The following is a 15177-nucleotide window of genomic DNA, read 5'->3' on the forward strand; positions in this document are numbered from 1 at the left end:
AAATGTTGGAAGAGAAATTTAGCACCGAAAAGCTGTTGGCAAAAAATGTGCATAAAAGAGTTACAAATTAAACAAGGTCTAGCCATAGTTATCTTATTATTTTAATAGTTCAGAACCTGAATGTACCCCAAAGAACATTCTAACTTCTTTAGTATTCAGATTACAATGCCAGCTTTGCTAGAAAAAATGAATTCACAATCTATATTTAAGAAAAAAAAATCCAGGTGTTTTTTTTTTTTGACAGCCCTTGAAGATTGACAAGTGCTGTAATTAAAAAATAAACAAACAAAACCCAAAAGTCTGCTGTCCCACCTCTTGATTTCCTGATTGTGGCTTAATTAGGAGCCTGGAAAAATCTTTCTGCGCAGAATTTTATTTTTTTTTTAACTTTTACAAGGGAAATAAAGCACCATATTGCTTATAGAAATGACGAACACTCAGAAATACTTTCTGTCTCTCTACTCTTAGAAACTCAGCTCTCCAGTTCTTTGTAGTTGCTCTACCATGTAAAGACAGAAGCAGAACATATTCAATAACCTGAATGTCTGAAAATTTAAACAGCTTGATGCAGGCACAGAGTACTTGGTGGGAAGCAGACACGCTTAACTTCGATCTGTCTGGTCTCACGCTCTTCTACCCATTCCTTCATTTCTGTGCCTGCGTTTCATCCACCTGCAGTTCAATATTGCCTCTTAACTCAGGCTACAATTGCTGCAGTAAATAATGGGTGTAAGAGAAATACCGCAGGACTGAAGTGTTTTATTGCAACAGCTGTTCTCCCAGTGTCAGCCATAACGCCATGCCTCTGCTTACACACAGTATCTGGTGAAGACACCAGAAGATCCCACATATAGCTAATGATCTTCAGTGCACCTGAGATTCATCCTGTTCAGTGCTTGGGAGGCTCACAAAACAGATGCAGGTACATGGAAGTATTTGTTAGGTCACTTAACTTGTCATACCTTCATAAAAAGCTGCTTTTCTGTAGTCTTCCCTTGTATTTGGGATTAGCAGCACTTTAATATAATATCCCCATGTCCTCAAAACCATGCCTGCCCTTTCAAGCATATCCATACTCATATAAAACATCTCTGAACTGCGTCAAATGCTCAGACACACACGTTTGTAGTTGTAAAATTTCCAGTGGTGCTTTAAATTCTGACACATCCATTTACCACATAATTTTTAGGACAAATGCATATGTCTGGTTAAATGAGCCATGTTGCATTACTAAACACTGGGCAGAAAACTGAAATTCACCATGAGGCAGACAGCTGAAACAAAAGAGTGCTAGAAATCTAGAAGGAAAAATCAGTCTGCTTGGCTGATTTGTGTTTTTAGTTCATGCAAGATGGATTTTTACATCAAACTGTACCAGCTCAGTGAAGTATTTTTGTTCTGCAGGCTGGCTGCTCCCATGGCAGTGAGGCACATTCAGAGTTCATCTGCAGAGTTCAAGGGCATAAGAACCCCACAGTCACCATTACACAGTAATGAACAAAATTAAAAACAAGACAAAATACATGAACACATCTGGCACAATGGGAAAACAGGAAGCCCAGTCACCAAAAACAGCAAAGAAAGAAAACTTTGATTTCAATGACCCTTTCCCCCCTGACTTCTGAGAGACTTAGGAAGCAGAGATCAAAGGTATGAAAGTTTAACTGTCTTCAGGATTGAGTATGGAAATTAATACTAAAAATTCACCTTCAGGCCTGGAAACTATTGACTAAGCACAAAGCACTGGCAGCCTCTAAACAAAGAGAAAGCTTCTTGTTTTCAAAAGCAGACTACAGAGCACTTAGGAAGCATAGTTTCACCTGGCCACGTGTGAAACCTTACCAAAACGACAGTGGCTTCATTTTGGTTTTCTCTTCACCGCAGTGAATTTAAAAAAGCCATCAAATTAGACATGGAAAAAGGTGATAATTTCTAGGACAGTGAACGATTTACTACAAATGAGAATGTTTACTCATTTCAGGCATTACCTAGAGAAGCAGTGTTTGGATCTGTATTAAGTTTAGATGAGGCTTTAAAGGCGAAAAGTCGTTGCAGTATCAGCCGATCTTACAGAAGGCTTTGCAGGGAGGAAAAGCATCTTGCAACTGTGACTTGCCGTCTTTTGTCAAGGCAAGGCAAGGCACTTTCAGTCGGGACCTAGTTCTTGCAAACTGCTGTTCTAAAATTTTTGATTCAATTAGCAGACGCTCTTCTTCATACTTTTCCTACCAAAATACGTAAGAAAACCCTAGGAAATCTGCCACTTATGTGAAATGTTAAAATATGTTTTCAAAGTCTCCAACTCAGTTCCTAAGCCTATTAACTCTAATTATGTCGAGGGTGACAACCAGCAATGAAGCTTTAGAAACTTTTACCCTTCGGCCATATCTGAACCAGAAAGGGGAAAAAAAGATTCCTTCCACCTTTACATTCAATACACAAAGAAACACACACAATCAACAAGGAAAGCACACACAGATCAGCCTCCTTTTTTTTTTTCCCCCCAAGTACTCCAAAGAGAGACAGAAGAACCCCCAAACACTCTTTACAATTAGTGACATGGACCAACTAAGGGAACTTTATATTAAAGGAAACTGAATTTTAAACAGATTCACAATAGCACATAGACTAGAAATCTGACTCTGAAGTATACAAGAAGAAACAATACATCACAGGATACGTCCGTATCTGATCACAAAAAAGCCCAAACTTATAATTCAAGTGCTTACTTTTAGTTAGTAGTGCACTTGTCACTTGGCAAATACTGGGCAAGGAGTAAAAGAAGCTCACACATTTCAGACACCAGGAGTACTTTGTCAATAAATTATGTATACATATATATAAATAAAACAATATCTCATGTCTCTTTCCCTGATCTGAATTTCCAGCTTTAGGTCTGTTCAGCCATGTACCAAACTGTGTTTGACTACACACAGAGCAAATGAAGTGAGGAAAAAAAAGCTGCTGGCCACAGAGGGAACTTAGTTGAACACTTCATATTGACAAATTGTGGCCAACTATTTTTAGAATACCATCAATGATGATAACAGACAACATGTTGAGGCATAATTCTAGTTCCTGATGAATTTCATATCTTAAAGGAGGACTTAAAGCAGGTATTTTAGCATGCCCAACCAAGCAGCCTTCAACAAGGGGATTCACTGTATATTTGCTTTAATAAGAGTGAAGAATGAGGCTTTTTGCTGTTGGGTTTTTTGTTTTCTGTTGGTCTCTCCATGTTACCACAATGCTATGCAATCTGTCTCTCCAGAGTTACAACAGTTCTGTCAAAATCACTTCCAAACGCTCACACAAGCTTGCACTGATCAGTCCACTATGCATATAATTCCTATGGCATGAGGCTAGCAGAAATTAAACCAACATTTTGTGGAGACAAAGACACATTAAAGCAGCGTCAGCAACAGATATCTCTGCTGCTTCTTTGCACTGAGATCCATTTACCCAACCGCATGTGACTGACAGAACAGAAACACTCAAAATCAGTGATGGCAAACCATTGGCATGTCTAATAGTGTTGAAAGAGATTTGGGCTGCCACCAATGAAACTATGTCATATGGCCAGATTTCAAAAGACATGAGGCTCTATCGCTGCTATTGACACATTCCTCTCTGAGAGGAAAAGAAAGAGAACCACTTGGAACTACAAAAACCTCCATCTATTCAACTCCTCATTCCTTGCCAGTCCTTGGAGACCTTTCATGTCAAGGTCTGTGAGGCTGGCAGTCTCTTCTGCTGGCTGCTGCTGTATAGCACTTAGCACAGATAATTCTCATCCAGCACTGGGGCTCTTGGAAAATTTCATTAACCACTGAAGAACAGAAAACAAGGCATAAACTGCTCTTTTTTTTTTTTTTTTTTTGAATTATTCAAACTCTGTGGCATAACATAGGTTTTGCCAACATAATTCAAACCTCTCCCTGCCTTACAGATTCACACCAACATAGTGTTAAATATTTCTCTATCTGAATCTCTGTAAAAACTCTCAACTGCTGAGAGGTATGCAAATGTTCAGCAATTACCTAAATTATATAATTATCAAGTAGGCACTCTACAGGACACATCTCTCCTTTGAGGATGATCCCAAGGAAACAATCTCCAGCTACACGCTGTTCCCTGCACCAGCTGCTCCAGTTCAATTGGTAATATGTTACTCTCCCTTCATTCAAGTGTAACCCAGTGTAGTGAACCAGAGCCTGATTCTGCAATGCACTGTAAGCTCTCAGACACATTCTTGAGTGCTGTTCTAGCCCCAATTTTCATTGCTCCTAAAGGTTTTCAGTTTTTTAAACTGTAAAACATAACCTTGCTAGACTATAACTTCCAGGGAAAACTCACCAACTCATATTAAATCCAACAGCAAAATTCCCAATTTAAAAGCAATTTTGATTTCGGTATCAGGTCTCCTGCATCACAGAGTGCATCTGGTTCCTTCACTGCAACGACTTTAGTTCAGCTGAATTATCCAGAATATTGCTGCTCCACCAGCAAAGAAACCACAGTGCATTTTGAAAGACTGGTGCAAGACCACTGTACCTTTTGAGAGAATTAATGGATTTAGGTACTAACAAAGAAAGAATGTGCAAATTCACTTAATTTAAAACCACAATGCATTCCGGGTGAATTAGAATAACAAAGACATTTGAGCACAGCACCTTTGTAAACTCGGTTTGATGCAGTTTTGTAATCCTAAACATGTTATTGCAGCGTTAATAACAGATCACTGAGCTTCTTTTAAAGATTTACCAGGTAAGCAGTTTGCAGAGGCAAACTGTGAAGCGTATGAGTGCAGCCAGGATGCAAAAGTTATCCTAAAAGGAATCTGCCACAGCTCAGCCGCCTATCTGGAGATGGTATACACTATCCAAAGTTTTCAGACCCACCCAGCTACAGATGCATTGCTGTTTCTAACAAAAATATTTTTAAAAAATAATTCTAAAATAATAAAGAGGAAGCGTAGCAGGAAGTGTAACACACGCACAAATGCGTCTTGGAAAAAGATCACATTTGTTCAGAATTGCCATACCTTCTCTTCCTCCTCAAGCTTTCACTATGATAACCTCAACAACTTACTGCATAGAAAAGTTTTCCTTAAATACTAGTTCCTCAAGATAAAAACCTCCATCATACCTGGCAGAAACTATGAGCACTGCTGAGGCTGGAAGCCACACTTCACATCAGCAGCTGGGAACACCATTGTCAACAACTTGGGCAGGTGTCTCCAGTGACAATATAGACTCAGGAGAATCTGGCCCCTGCCCCAGCACACAGTTGAACTGAGGACTTTTCTTTTAAAAAAACCCAATAGAATACAGGGCAAGAAGAATCTCAGTTCCAACTTCCCTAAAACACCAGAGGACTCCTCATTGTCCCTTACCATGCCCTTGCTCATTTCAGTCCTACTCTTTCTTCTCCTGAAATCTCACTAATGCTTTCCAAAGCTCCTTCCCTGTTTTCATAAACAGAAGGAATGTAGGTTTATGTGCAGTGGCTGCCAGTAGATTACTGACTGTCACTGTGATAACCACAAGGATATAAATGGACAACGGAGCTTTACTCCGTAACTACCACGAGCACTCTGACAGTCAGCCTTTTCTTGTGTCTCTTACTGCTGCTTTTAGCCTTACCTTGCCGACAATGTTTTTTTTCACAGGTACACTTCAGTAACAAGTTGTTATTCCTCAACTGTCTTCTTGGTAACCAGCTTGTAAATAACTCCGGCTCAGTAATTAAAGATTTGACGAAGAACAGAATAGTGATTTCCTACCTTGATCAGTTCTTTGAACTTAGGGTCTTCTTTTGAGTTAGGATCAATCATAGTGCGCTCCTCATTCTCCTCTGTCCAAGTAAAATGGGAAAATTTAGTGAGATCCACTTCAAATGTACACTGCTGAAATACTGCAACAATTCCCAATCATGAAGTGGCCTGTCAGCTGATCAAGAAATGACAGTGCCTAGTCATCATTTCAGCAAGGGAATATCCGATGAGCCAAGTGTTAGGCATTTTTAGAGACACACAGCCCTAACTTCCCTAAAATCACACTGTTTCCACTGACCTTCCCCAGCTCAGACCCTGATGTATGCAAAATACGTCAGGAAAATCACTGTCCTCTGTACCCTGTGAGGTATGTTAACATTAACATGCCAAAAAGTGCAGTCAACTACTTTTCTCCCTCTCCTCAATTTGTATTTAATTTCTATTTGAAAACACCTGGCCCAGATTACACCACCTTGAAAAGTATAGCGAGCTTATGGCACTACACTCAGTGCAACTGCTGAGACTTGGGCTGACAGTTTGTGCCTCCACTCTCTGGTTCCCTGAAACTTGGTCACACATGTGGCCCTGAGTGCATGAACTCCTTAACCTCTGGTTAAGCTGGAGAACGAAAATTACCCTCATTCATATCAGTTGTACTTCTGCACAAGGGAAGAACATAAAACAGATTTCTCAAGTGTAAAGTCCTCTATTCCTTCTGTTGCTGAGAGATGGAGAGATGTGAGAAACGCTCTCCAGTGGCCAGCAGGACAATCACAAAAGGCGTGAATACAAAGATTATTTTTAGAAGGGATGAACTGATACAGAATGTTGAGCTCAGTGAGGCTAAGAATCAAACAACCTTTGGCAGATTTATCTTCACAACAGCACACACAGACAAATGCATCATGTGCATGTTTATATGCTACCGTAGACATGGATACTAGTATTTAGGAAGCAGCTGGAGCAAGTCTCATATTTTACATTCTGGTGCTTGCTTTCAAGTGGCAGACCTCTCCCCTCCACCCTTCATTTGAGCTCTTTTAGTAGCCAAGTGGTACCTGTGATCTAGGTTAGATCCGTTCCTTTCAGTGGAGAGCAAACCCTGGCTACTACACAAAAGGAACACAAGGATGGGTGACAGTGTCACCCATATAGTTATTTATAAACCCCACGGAATTATCTTTAGCTGAGTCTAGACAGGCCATATGGAATCCTGTTTTCCTACTGATTTTTTTAATTCCTTCCAGCATGACAACAAAGGAGGAGTTTTGGTATGACCATTGGTCAGGTCATTGCCACACTGCATAAAGGAACCCTTTACAACCCGACAATGACCAGCCTACAGTGACTTCCTATTGCAGTGCTAGACTTCACTGCTGTCAGATGGAAAACATGACACTCGCACATCCTAGGTACAAGACAGACTATACCATCCAACCAGTTACCTTAGACTTCACCCAGACATTGGGGTTCAGCATTTTCCAGGGCCCCTTATCTTTATTAAAAAAATAAGACCCCGCTATCTGAACATACTTGAAAAGTTTCCACAAACCTACGAAAAAACCTACGCTTTCCCCCCTCCCTGTTCCTTTACTTCCTCATTACTGCCTAGGATGAGTCAGGCAGTCTAGCCATAAGGAAGCAACACCCACTACACACCCAAAATGTGGCTAACTGAAACCCTGAACAAGATTTGACCCATAACAGTATATGATTGACCACAGAACTTTGCTTAAGGTTCACCAGTGATCATGTCTTTGCATGACAGGCCTTCAGGAGTGGTCCTGCATCTTCTCTAAAGTCATGCACACCTTTAGTGGTACCCAGAAGAAATCATTGGAGACACTCCTGATCCATACATATACACAGAGCAATCAACACTTTGCCCCTATCTCAGAAGAACAGTACTTTACATTTCCTACCACTCTTCTAATCAGAAAGTCTAAATGACTAACACTTTTTTGTTTCTAATTTACGGTTTTATTATTCGTCTCCATGACAGCTTGCTTCAGCTAATTCCGTAGATTGAGAGCCATATGGCCAGGAAACAAAAAGGTGTTTTATTCCAACAAGTTTAAATCTTTTTTTGGTATTAAATTAACCTGTTGCTCTTGTAGGTCTCCGGGAGGCAGGGAACAGAGAGAACAGGAATTTTAACACTGACCTTCTTTCTATAAAGCATTGCTTGTTTTACATACTTCTATTGTAATCATATTTAATTATTAGTTTCAGCAGCCTATATGCTTATCTGTTCATCCCGTATCAGGTCCCATTTTGCTGTACTGTCACTTGCAAAGTGGCAGCAGTAACCCAAGGAGGAACACGGCATGCACTAGTTAACAACAGTGTGGTATGTACATTGAGACAAGGCAGTCTAAGGGTTCCACACGAACCATGACACACACTTCTGCTACAGGCTTTCTGTAGGTTGATCCTTTTGCACTTCAGTTCCCCATCTGTACAGCCAGAGAAAGAAGACAGAACTTCCTTACCAAAGAAGGCTGTCCAAGATGCACTTGACCAATGGGTTAATGGAACTGAAGTAAATCTTGAGCAGACAAATTCAGCATTCAACAAATTTCCATCTACTTCTTTGCAAACCTCAACTTTCTGTCTACATTCAGGATGATGACAGAAGAACTAAAGTTCTCTGCCAATTCATGGAACAAGTCTACTTTCCCATAAACTACCTAGTTCAAGTGTATCTGCACAGCTGGCACTGCTCTTGAAATTTCATTTTAGCCCTTCTAATTTCTAGTCTACACGTCATATGCTACAGTTCCCAATTCTCTCTCCCAATTCTCTCAATTTCAACTGAGCAATCCACATTGAACAGTAAAGCAATGGACATGGGGGTCACAGTGGCCAACTTCATTAATAATCGCTTAGTCGAGGTCTGTAGCATGAATACTTTACCTAATAGTGTGTCTTCTGGATGGATGTCCACGGTGCTTGGGTTCATTGGTGCATTGATAGCATTTTTACCTTCTTCTTGGAGGTCACTCACTGAATAGAAGGAAAAAAGAGTAAGACTGTAATGAATGCAAAGTTTGCAGATATGTAGGGGTTGAAGAGGGTATTCATAATAAGAGAAAACATCTGGTAGATCTATTTCAAAATTGGCCCACAGTTGATGGAATTAAGAACTGCAGCTGCAGTGGAAAATAAAATCAAAGTAACATCCTTTTATAGCATCTCATTAAACTGAGCCACCACACAACTGGACGAAAATATTCTGCAAGAAACCCAATTCTGTGGTAAGAACAACTCCAGAGTGCTTGTTTCTCCAGAAGGAAGGGGGGTGAGTTTTGCCTGCATGACAGCCCAGACCTAGAGTAGACAGCAATCTGTAAAAACAAACTCCTTTTCTGATAGCACGACCACCACTCATCACCACCTTTTCCAGCTGCAGAACACCAGAAACTGCAAGTTGCTACTGGCCTTATTAAAAGCCTCAGAGAATCCCAGGGAGACCTATCAAGTAAAGATGAAAATGTATTTAATTCTAGCATTGCTGCTGACTGAAAAATAGATGTAGTGTGATCTAGCTAATACAAATCTGGGATTTGTGATTTCAAGCTCTTGTCCTAAACCTACAACTCTCATTTGGGAAAGTCAGTAAAGTACCCTTCATCAATAAAATGGGTATCAAAATACTTCCCTATGTCTTGACACATGGGAGGAACTGAACTTGAGAACAAGTAATGAATAGTTCATTATCTTCACAGAGCTTGACAGTAAGAAAAGCATTAGCAATATTATAGCACTTTTACACTCTCCAGGGCACATCTCCCCCTAAACTCAGATAATGATTATTTACTATAATAAATAAAACATGTGTTTCAAATAGGAGATACAAAGGCACTGTAACAGCCCCATCTATTCAGCTACAGTTCTGTGTTAGCATGGGCTAAGATCATTTGTGGCAGCATTTGTGGTACTGCAGTCTCCTTTGGGAGAGGTCTGAGGACTTCCAAATAAGTAAGATCTGCTAGACTAACTTTTCTGGGGAAAGAAAAGGAAGAACAGTTAACTAATAGTCACAGTATCCCACCAAGCACTTCCTTCAAGAACAGTCACGATTCCCCCTTCCCACTGGAAAATCAAACCACAGACTAATCACTTGCATGCCATCTGCAAAGGTTACAAAATCCTGCATCAGTACTTGTTTTTTTCTTGCTCGATAGAAAAGGAAAACGCAGAGATCCTACTGCCCCAGAGGAGGACAAGGAAGAAGAATACACTACAATCCTCACTCCTTCTCTCAGATACCTGAAATAGGTGCGTAAAACAAGTGACCACATTTCTTAATTGCCGTTCCAAGATGTTAGTTAATTCTGGTTCACAGCGTGATACTGAACATGACTAAAATCCTCAGTTATGAAATGCTGTTCTTATGTTCTGCATGCAAGAAACACTAGTCTCATATTTTGAGACCTTATGGCTTACGAACCTTGTTAGAGCAGCTGGTTAGAGCTAACATGGCACAAAACCTGGGGGAAGGGGGCCTGCCAGCAGTAAGCACGGCTTGCTTTACGTATTGTGTACCTCCTGCAAAGAGGAGGGAAGAGAACAACATTCTCCACTGCAAACAGAATACAATGTCTGCAGGCTGAGATCCACCCTCCTGAATAAAGTTGTTGTTAAAGAATCTCTCAGTTACACCTTTTCTGGACTCATTCTCATTTCCTTGGAAAACTGTCCAAATGAAAGTCAGGGAGCTAAGAGGCCTCATGCAACAGACCAAAACAGCTCTAACAGCATGCCTTATGCAGCCCTGTTTGCATTATGCCCAACTAGAGCTTTCTCACCCAAGCAGCTCCTACATGTGATGCCAACAGGCATACAGCCACCAGGAGGCATAAGAAAAATCATGTGGAAACTGGACATTACACGTAAGATTTTTAAAACCCTGCTAGGACTATAAATGCCTAAATTCCACTTAAATCAGACTCCTTTTGGAAGTTCCAGCCTTGTTTCTAGATGTAACTCCTTTTTCATTATTATACCATTGCTGTCATTTTGGGAACGCCAAGCATTCAGTAAGGTCAGGGCATCTCTGTTTCTAATGTTCTGTAAATGCAGAAGAGACCTGCTAAGTTCCTCTGGGCAGTGAATACATGGTACTGTATTCAGGGTATGCTATACAAAGAAAATGCTGCACACATTTGAAACCAGAATAATTTAAATGCATCTAAACTAGTTTTATTCCCAAAAGTTCAATTAAGATGATATACTTGAGCTTTCTCTTTTTTTAATATAAGAATGATCTCCACTCTTCCTCACAAAAATACCTTGTTTCTGAGCAATTTACTAAACTGAAAGAAAACATTAATGCAAATTTCTGTATTAAGCCGCCATCCCTCATGACATGAAGAGCCAGGGGTAACCCTTACACTTGCCTTCAGATCCAGTGCGGCTGGGCCAGATCCCACAGGATCAAAAGATCCTCTCCAACAGCTCCTGGCAAAGCACGGCTATGTCAGCAGAGAGCCTCCCAAAGCCTGCTGCCTAGGGAGAGCCCTGCTTACAGAGAGCCCCTACATCACGTCCTAGGCAGACAGCTTAGGAAGAGATCCTTGCTACAAACGTCATGTCTCCTACCTCCTTTTTTGCGCCTCTTACACAGGAGCCCTGCCATCCCAGCCCCAGCAGCACAGACAGGTCGTCTGAATGCTGAAGGAGCAGCAGCAACTGGATAAGGGGCTGCCACCTCGGGACTGCCAAACCTACGTTAATTTGGGCATGCTGACACAGGAGGAGGCACTAAGATAGCCTCCCAGCTGCTAGGTGGCGGGGCAGGGGGGGCCAGGAGGGAGGACACAGCACTTGGCCATTGACTCCCAGCCAGGAATCCCTCCCTATCCTTGCTGCTTCTGCAGATAGCCAAGTGCCTCCCTTGGCCTGCTGCTGGCCACCTAAGAGCAGGCACCTCAGAGACGGTGTTTTCTCTGCAAGGAACTTCCTGCAAAAGTCATCTCCACTCTCTGGCCAAAGCACAGTCAGGTTCCCCACCATGAAAACTTGCCCCAGGAACACACAGGTTCACAGAGCAACAGCCACCATGCAGAAGAAGCAACTGCGCTCAGGAACATAAATTTGCCAGGGTACTCCCAACACCTGATGCACTCCAGCACCCTTTCACGCTGCGCTTGAACAAATGCTGAGGACTTTTTCCCTGCTCGTTGCCCCCAGTACTCACTTATCACTTTCGAGCAAAGAAACAGAAGCAGGAAAAGGAAACTGAGCCACAACACTGGAAAAAAAGCAGAGAACCCACAAACAAGCAAGGGGAGGCAGTTAAAGTAAGAGTCAGGATGGAACAACAAGTACATTTCTAAGAAGTACCTGGTAGGTGTTTAAATGCAAATTTACAACAAAGAATGGCTTTCAGCCCATGCTTTCACAAACCCAAAGTACTGTAAAAGATTATGGATATTAATCGACTGGCAAACGCCAACCTCCTCGACTTTGTATAAGTAACAGCAGATTTGCTGTAGGATTTATACCAGATCCTTACATCAAACAAGCCATCCATGCAAGAGGGCATTTTACTGGTAGAGCAGAGGTGCACTTGCACAACAGGTTATAGTTATGGTAGGTCCCACACAAAGTATAACTGCTCCTTGCCTGCTCTCCACCTGCCCATTCACAGGTCCCCTTCTTTTCCCCTTCCCTTCCCCTCAGGAAACATCTTCCCCTGTTGTGTTGGCATAGTTCTTTGCTCTCTAAATGAGATCCGTGTAAAACATCTTTCTCTAAAGCCTGATCATTTCATTTCATAGATCGGTCAGAGGAAACCTGCAGTAGGGGAAAACAGGAAGGGGCACGAAATTGAGTACAGACTGGAGTAGTATCACTTAGTCTGGGCCGGTCCCCAGCAGAACCTTTCCTCTGTGGCCCCGGGCTGGTTCATTTGCTCCCACAGGCTCACCACATCACGCCATGCCAGAGCTCTCCCTCAGACATGCCAGCAGAACTCCCATGAGCAGCCCCAGCATCCAGGGAATACTCTCCTGCCCACAAAAAGAGTTTGCCCCCACCTCGACCCACAACGCAGACTCTGCTAAATGGTTACAGCCTTAACATAAAACTTGCCGATGGTTTAAGTGACTCAGCTGTAAACTTACACAGGACAAGTCAGACGTAACTCCAGGCATAGAAAGACGATGCCTTGGAAAGGTATCTGGCAGAACTAACCATGATTTCTCCCAGATGTCTGCTATAGCCTCCCTCCCTTCCAGCTGGAGATCTCTCTGAGCAGATCCTCAATTAACAGGCAGCACTGGTCCTCTGAACCGCTTCAGTAACCCATGAGCCAGCACTAGCAAAATCCAAATGTAACAAGGGATGGGAAAGTGGCCAAGGCACTCAGCAAAAACCCTGAGTATTTCCCTAAACCAGAAATTTAAATTCACAAGTAGAAGGTCACTTCTCTACTGGTCCCCAGGAAAGCAGCAAGGGTTCCTGGCAGCCCTCCAATGTTGTACCAACCTCCTGGCAGCGTCAGCAGTCAACGTGATTTAGTCACACTGGAAGCTGTGCTGGCCTTTCAAACAAATTAATATAATGACTGGATCACATGCACACATGCTATACAGCACTACATCTGTAAGCCAGGCAGGCTGTTCCACTGCATGGGATTACAGGCAAACTGCACAGAACAGGAGCAATTAGCTGCAGAAAGCTGACACCAGAGCTGTCAAGGATTTCTCACAAGTCAGGAAACTGCCTTTAAAGTCAGCAGTACTATAAAAAAAAGAGATGTCCCTGCTTTCTCCTTTTTATAAGAAAGAGCAAGCTGATGTCAAGTTAACAATTTGATCCTTTCTACCTTCACTCCTAATAATTTTAGCATAATTTTCAAAGGTATCAACAACAGCACAATTCACCTCTTAAGTCCTTACCATTTGCTGCCTTGTTATTAAAAAATTGACTGCAAGCCTCTGCCTATTACAAAAACATATGGTAAATGCTACTTAATTTTAGCTCTAGTTATTTCTGACTACAAGGCTGAATCCCACCCTGCAGAAAGCAGCAGCTGTCATGACACTAATCACGGGTTTCTGGATACGGTGCTTTCCTTCACATTCAACCAGTGCCAAGCTGGCTCCACAGTGCTGCCTGACCACAACTTTTACGTGATGTACTTCCACCTCGTGATTAAACCCTAACTTTGGAAGCTATTAGACAGCTTTGTTACTCTTGGCTTCATTACAGATGATTTGTTCAAGTAACTTTGTCATCCTCTTTGGTCGGAGCAGCACACAGACGGGAAACGTGCAATGACCATGTAACTCGAACTGCACGGGAAGCTCTCTTCCTGCTCCCTGTGTCTTACTGCTTCCCAAGTTTCCTTGCTCTTCCCAGAAACAAAACTATGACCAGCTGTACTTTTTCAGACAGTGACTCACCTGCCTGCAACTTATATCCTGAGTTCAGATAATCACATGCAAAATACAAAGTCCATATGCAAGACCATTTCTACCCCATTCAGACCAGTGATACAACCCTCATTCACTCACATTTCAGGTGAGACCTGGCCACAGGACAAATCCCCCTGATGAAGCAGCCAACCCTTGCATAAAAGACCAAACATCTGCTGGAGCTCCCACTTCCCACAGGAGGTATCAGACCAGAAAGCAACAAGTCCCTGATGGGTAAAGACCCTGCAGTGTCTCTTAGCCTGCTCCTCTCTTTACCTGTCACAGACCAACACACGCAGCCATGCACGTGCAGAATTTCCACCCGACACCTCAAACTCTTTCATGAAAAGTCATCTTCAAAACTGTAAGCCTTCTAGGAACATAAGAAAAGTTTTACAAAAATGGGCATTTTCCAAGAAAAACTGTTGCACTGAAAGATTTCAAAACCAGCCTCAAACATAATGCGTGCTGATACACTGAGAGTCTTTGTCTCTTTTCTAGAGACAAACCACACACACAACTCACCAGCCTGCTGCTGCATTACTAATCGCTTAACATTTACAAAAGGCTCTAAGATCTTTTGATAGAGACTGCAGGAGAAAGACAAAGCCTCCATTAATTATAATAGAGAATTAATAATCCCAGGCAGATCAAAGGCAAAGACTTGATCAAACCCACATAAAGGCACTGTATCAAGGGACAGCATTCAAAGCAGAATTGTGGTAATAAAGCAAATTATTTATATGCCTCAGTAGGCAGACAAGGCACTCACAATGGCCAGGCTCTGTCACTTAAAGAAATGGAAAAACCAAAAAAAAAAAAAAAAACAACAGGAAAAGTAAAGCTAAAGGTAACTTTTAGGAAAGGGCTGTAATAATGCTTTTGGTTTAGCTGGAAAAAGCAAGCCAAGCTTGCTTCTACGGATGTGTTAAACTTACACAGACGAGTGATCTATTCTGTGACTGCCAGAACAAA

At 41.9% G+C, this 15177-nt stretch overlaps 1 protein-coding gene across 2 annotated transcripts in view; it reads right to left on the reverse strand.

Moving 5' to 3' along the window:
• PARVB (parvin beta) overlaps positions 1-15177 on the reverse strand; it is a 59855-nt gene that overhangs the window by 26786 nt on the left and 17892 nt on the right. The window contains exons 2-3 of one of the 2 annotated variants that reach the window (XM_086466224.1): positions 8693-8782; positions 5786-5856 (exon numbers count right to left, since the gene is read on the reverse strand). In XM_086466224.1, coding sequence (XP_086322350.1) covers positions 5786-5856; positions 8693-8782 — 161 coding nt within the window. Of the gene's footprint in view, positions 1-5785; positions 5857-8692; positions 8783-15177 lie in introns of those variants that run through there. The other variant, XM_009948187.2, reaches the window with a different exon arrangement.

Source organism: Leptosomus discolor, chromosome 1, assembly GCF_034619465.1.
Source record: "Leptosomus discolor isolate bLepDis1 chromosome 1, bLepDis1.hap2, whole genome shotgun sequence".
NCBI lineage: Eukaryota > Metazoa > Chordata > Aves > Leptosomiformes > Leptosomidae > Leptosomus > Leptosomus discolor.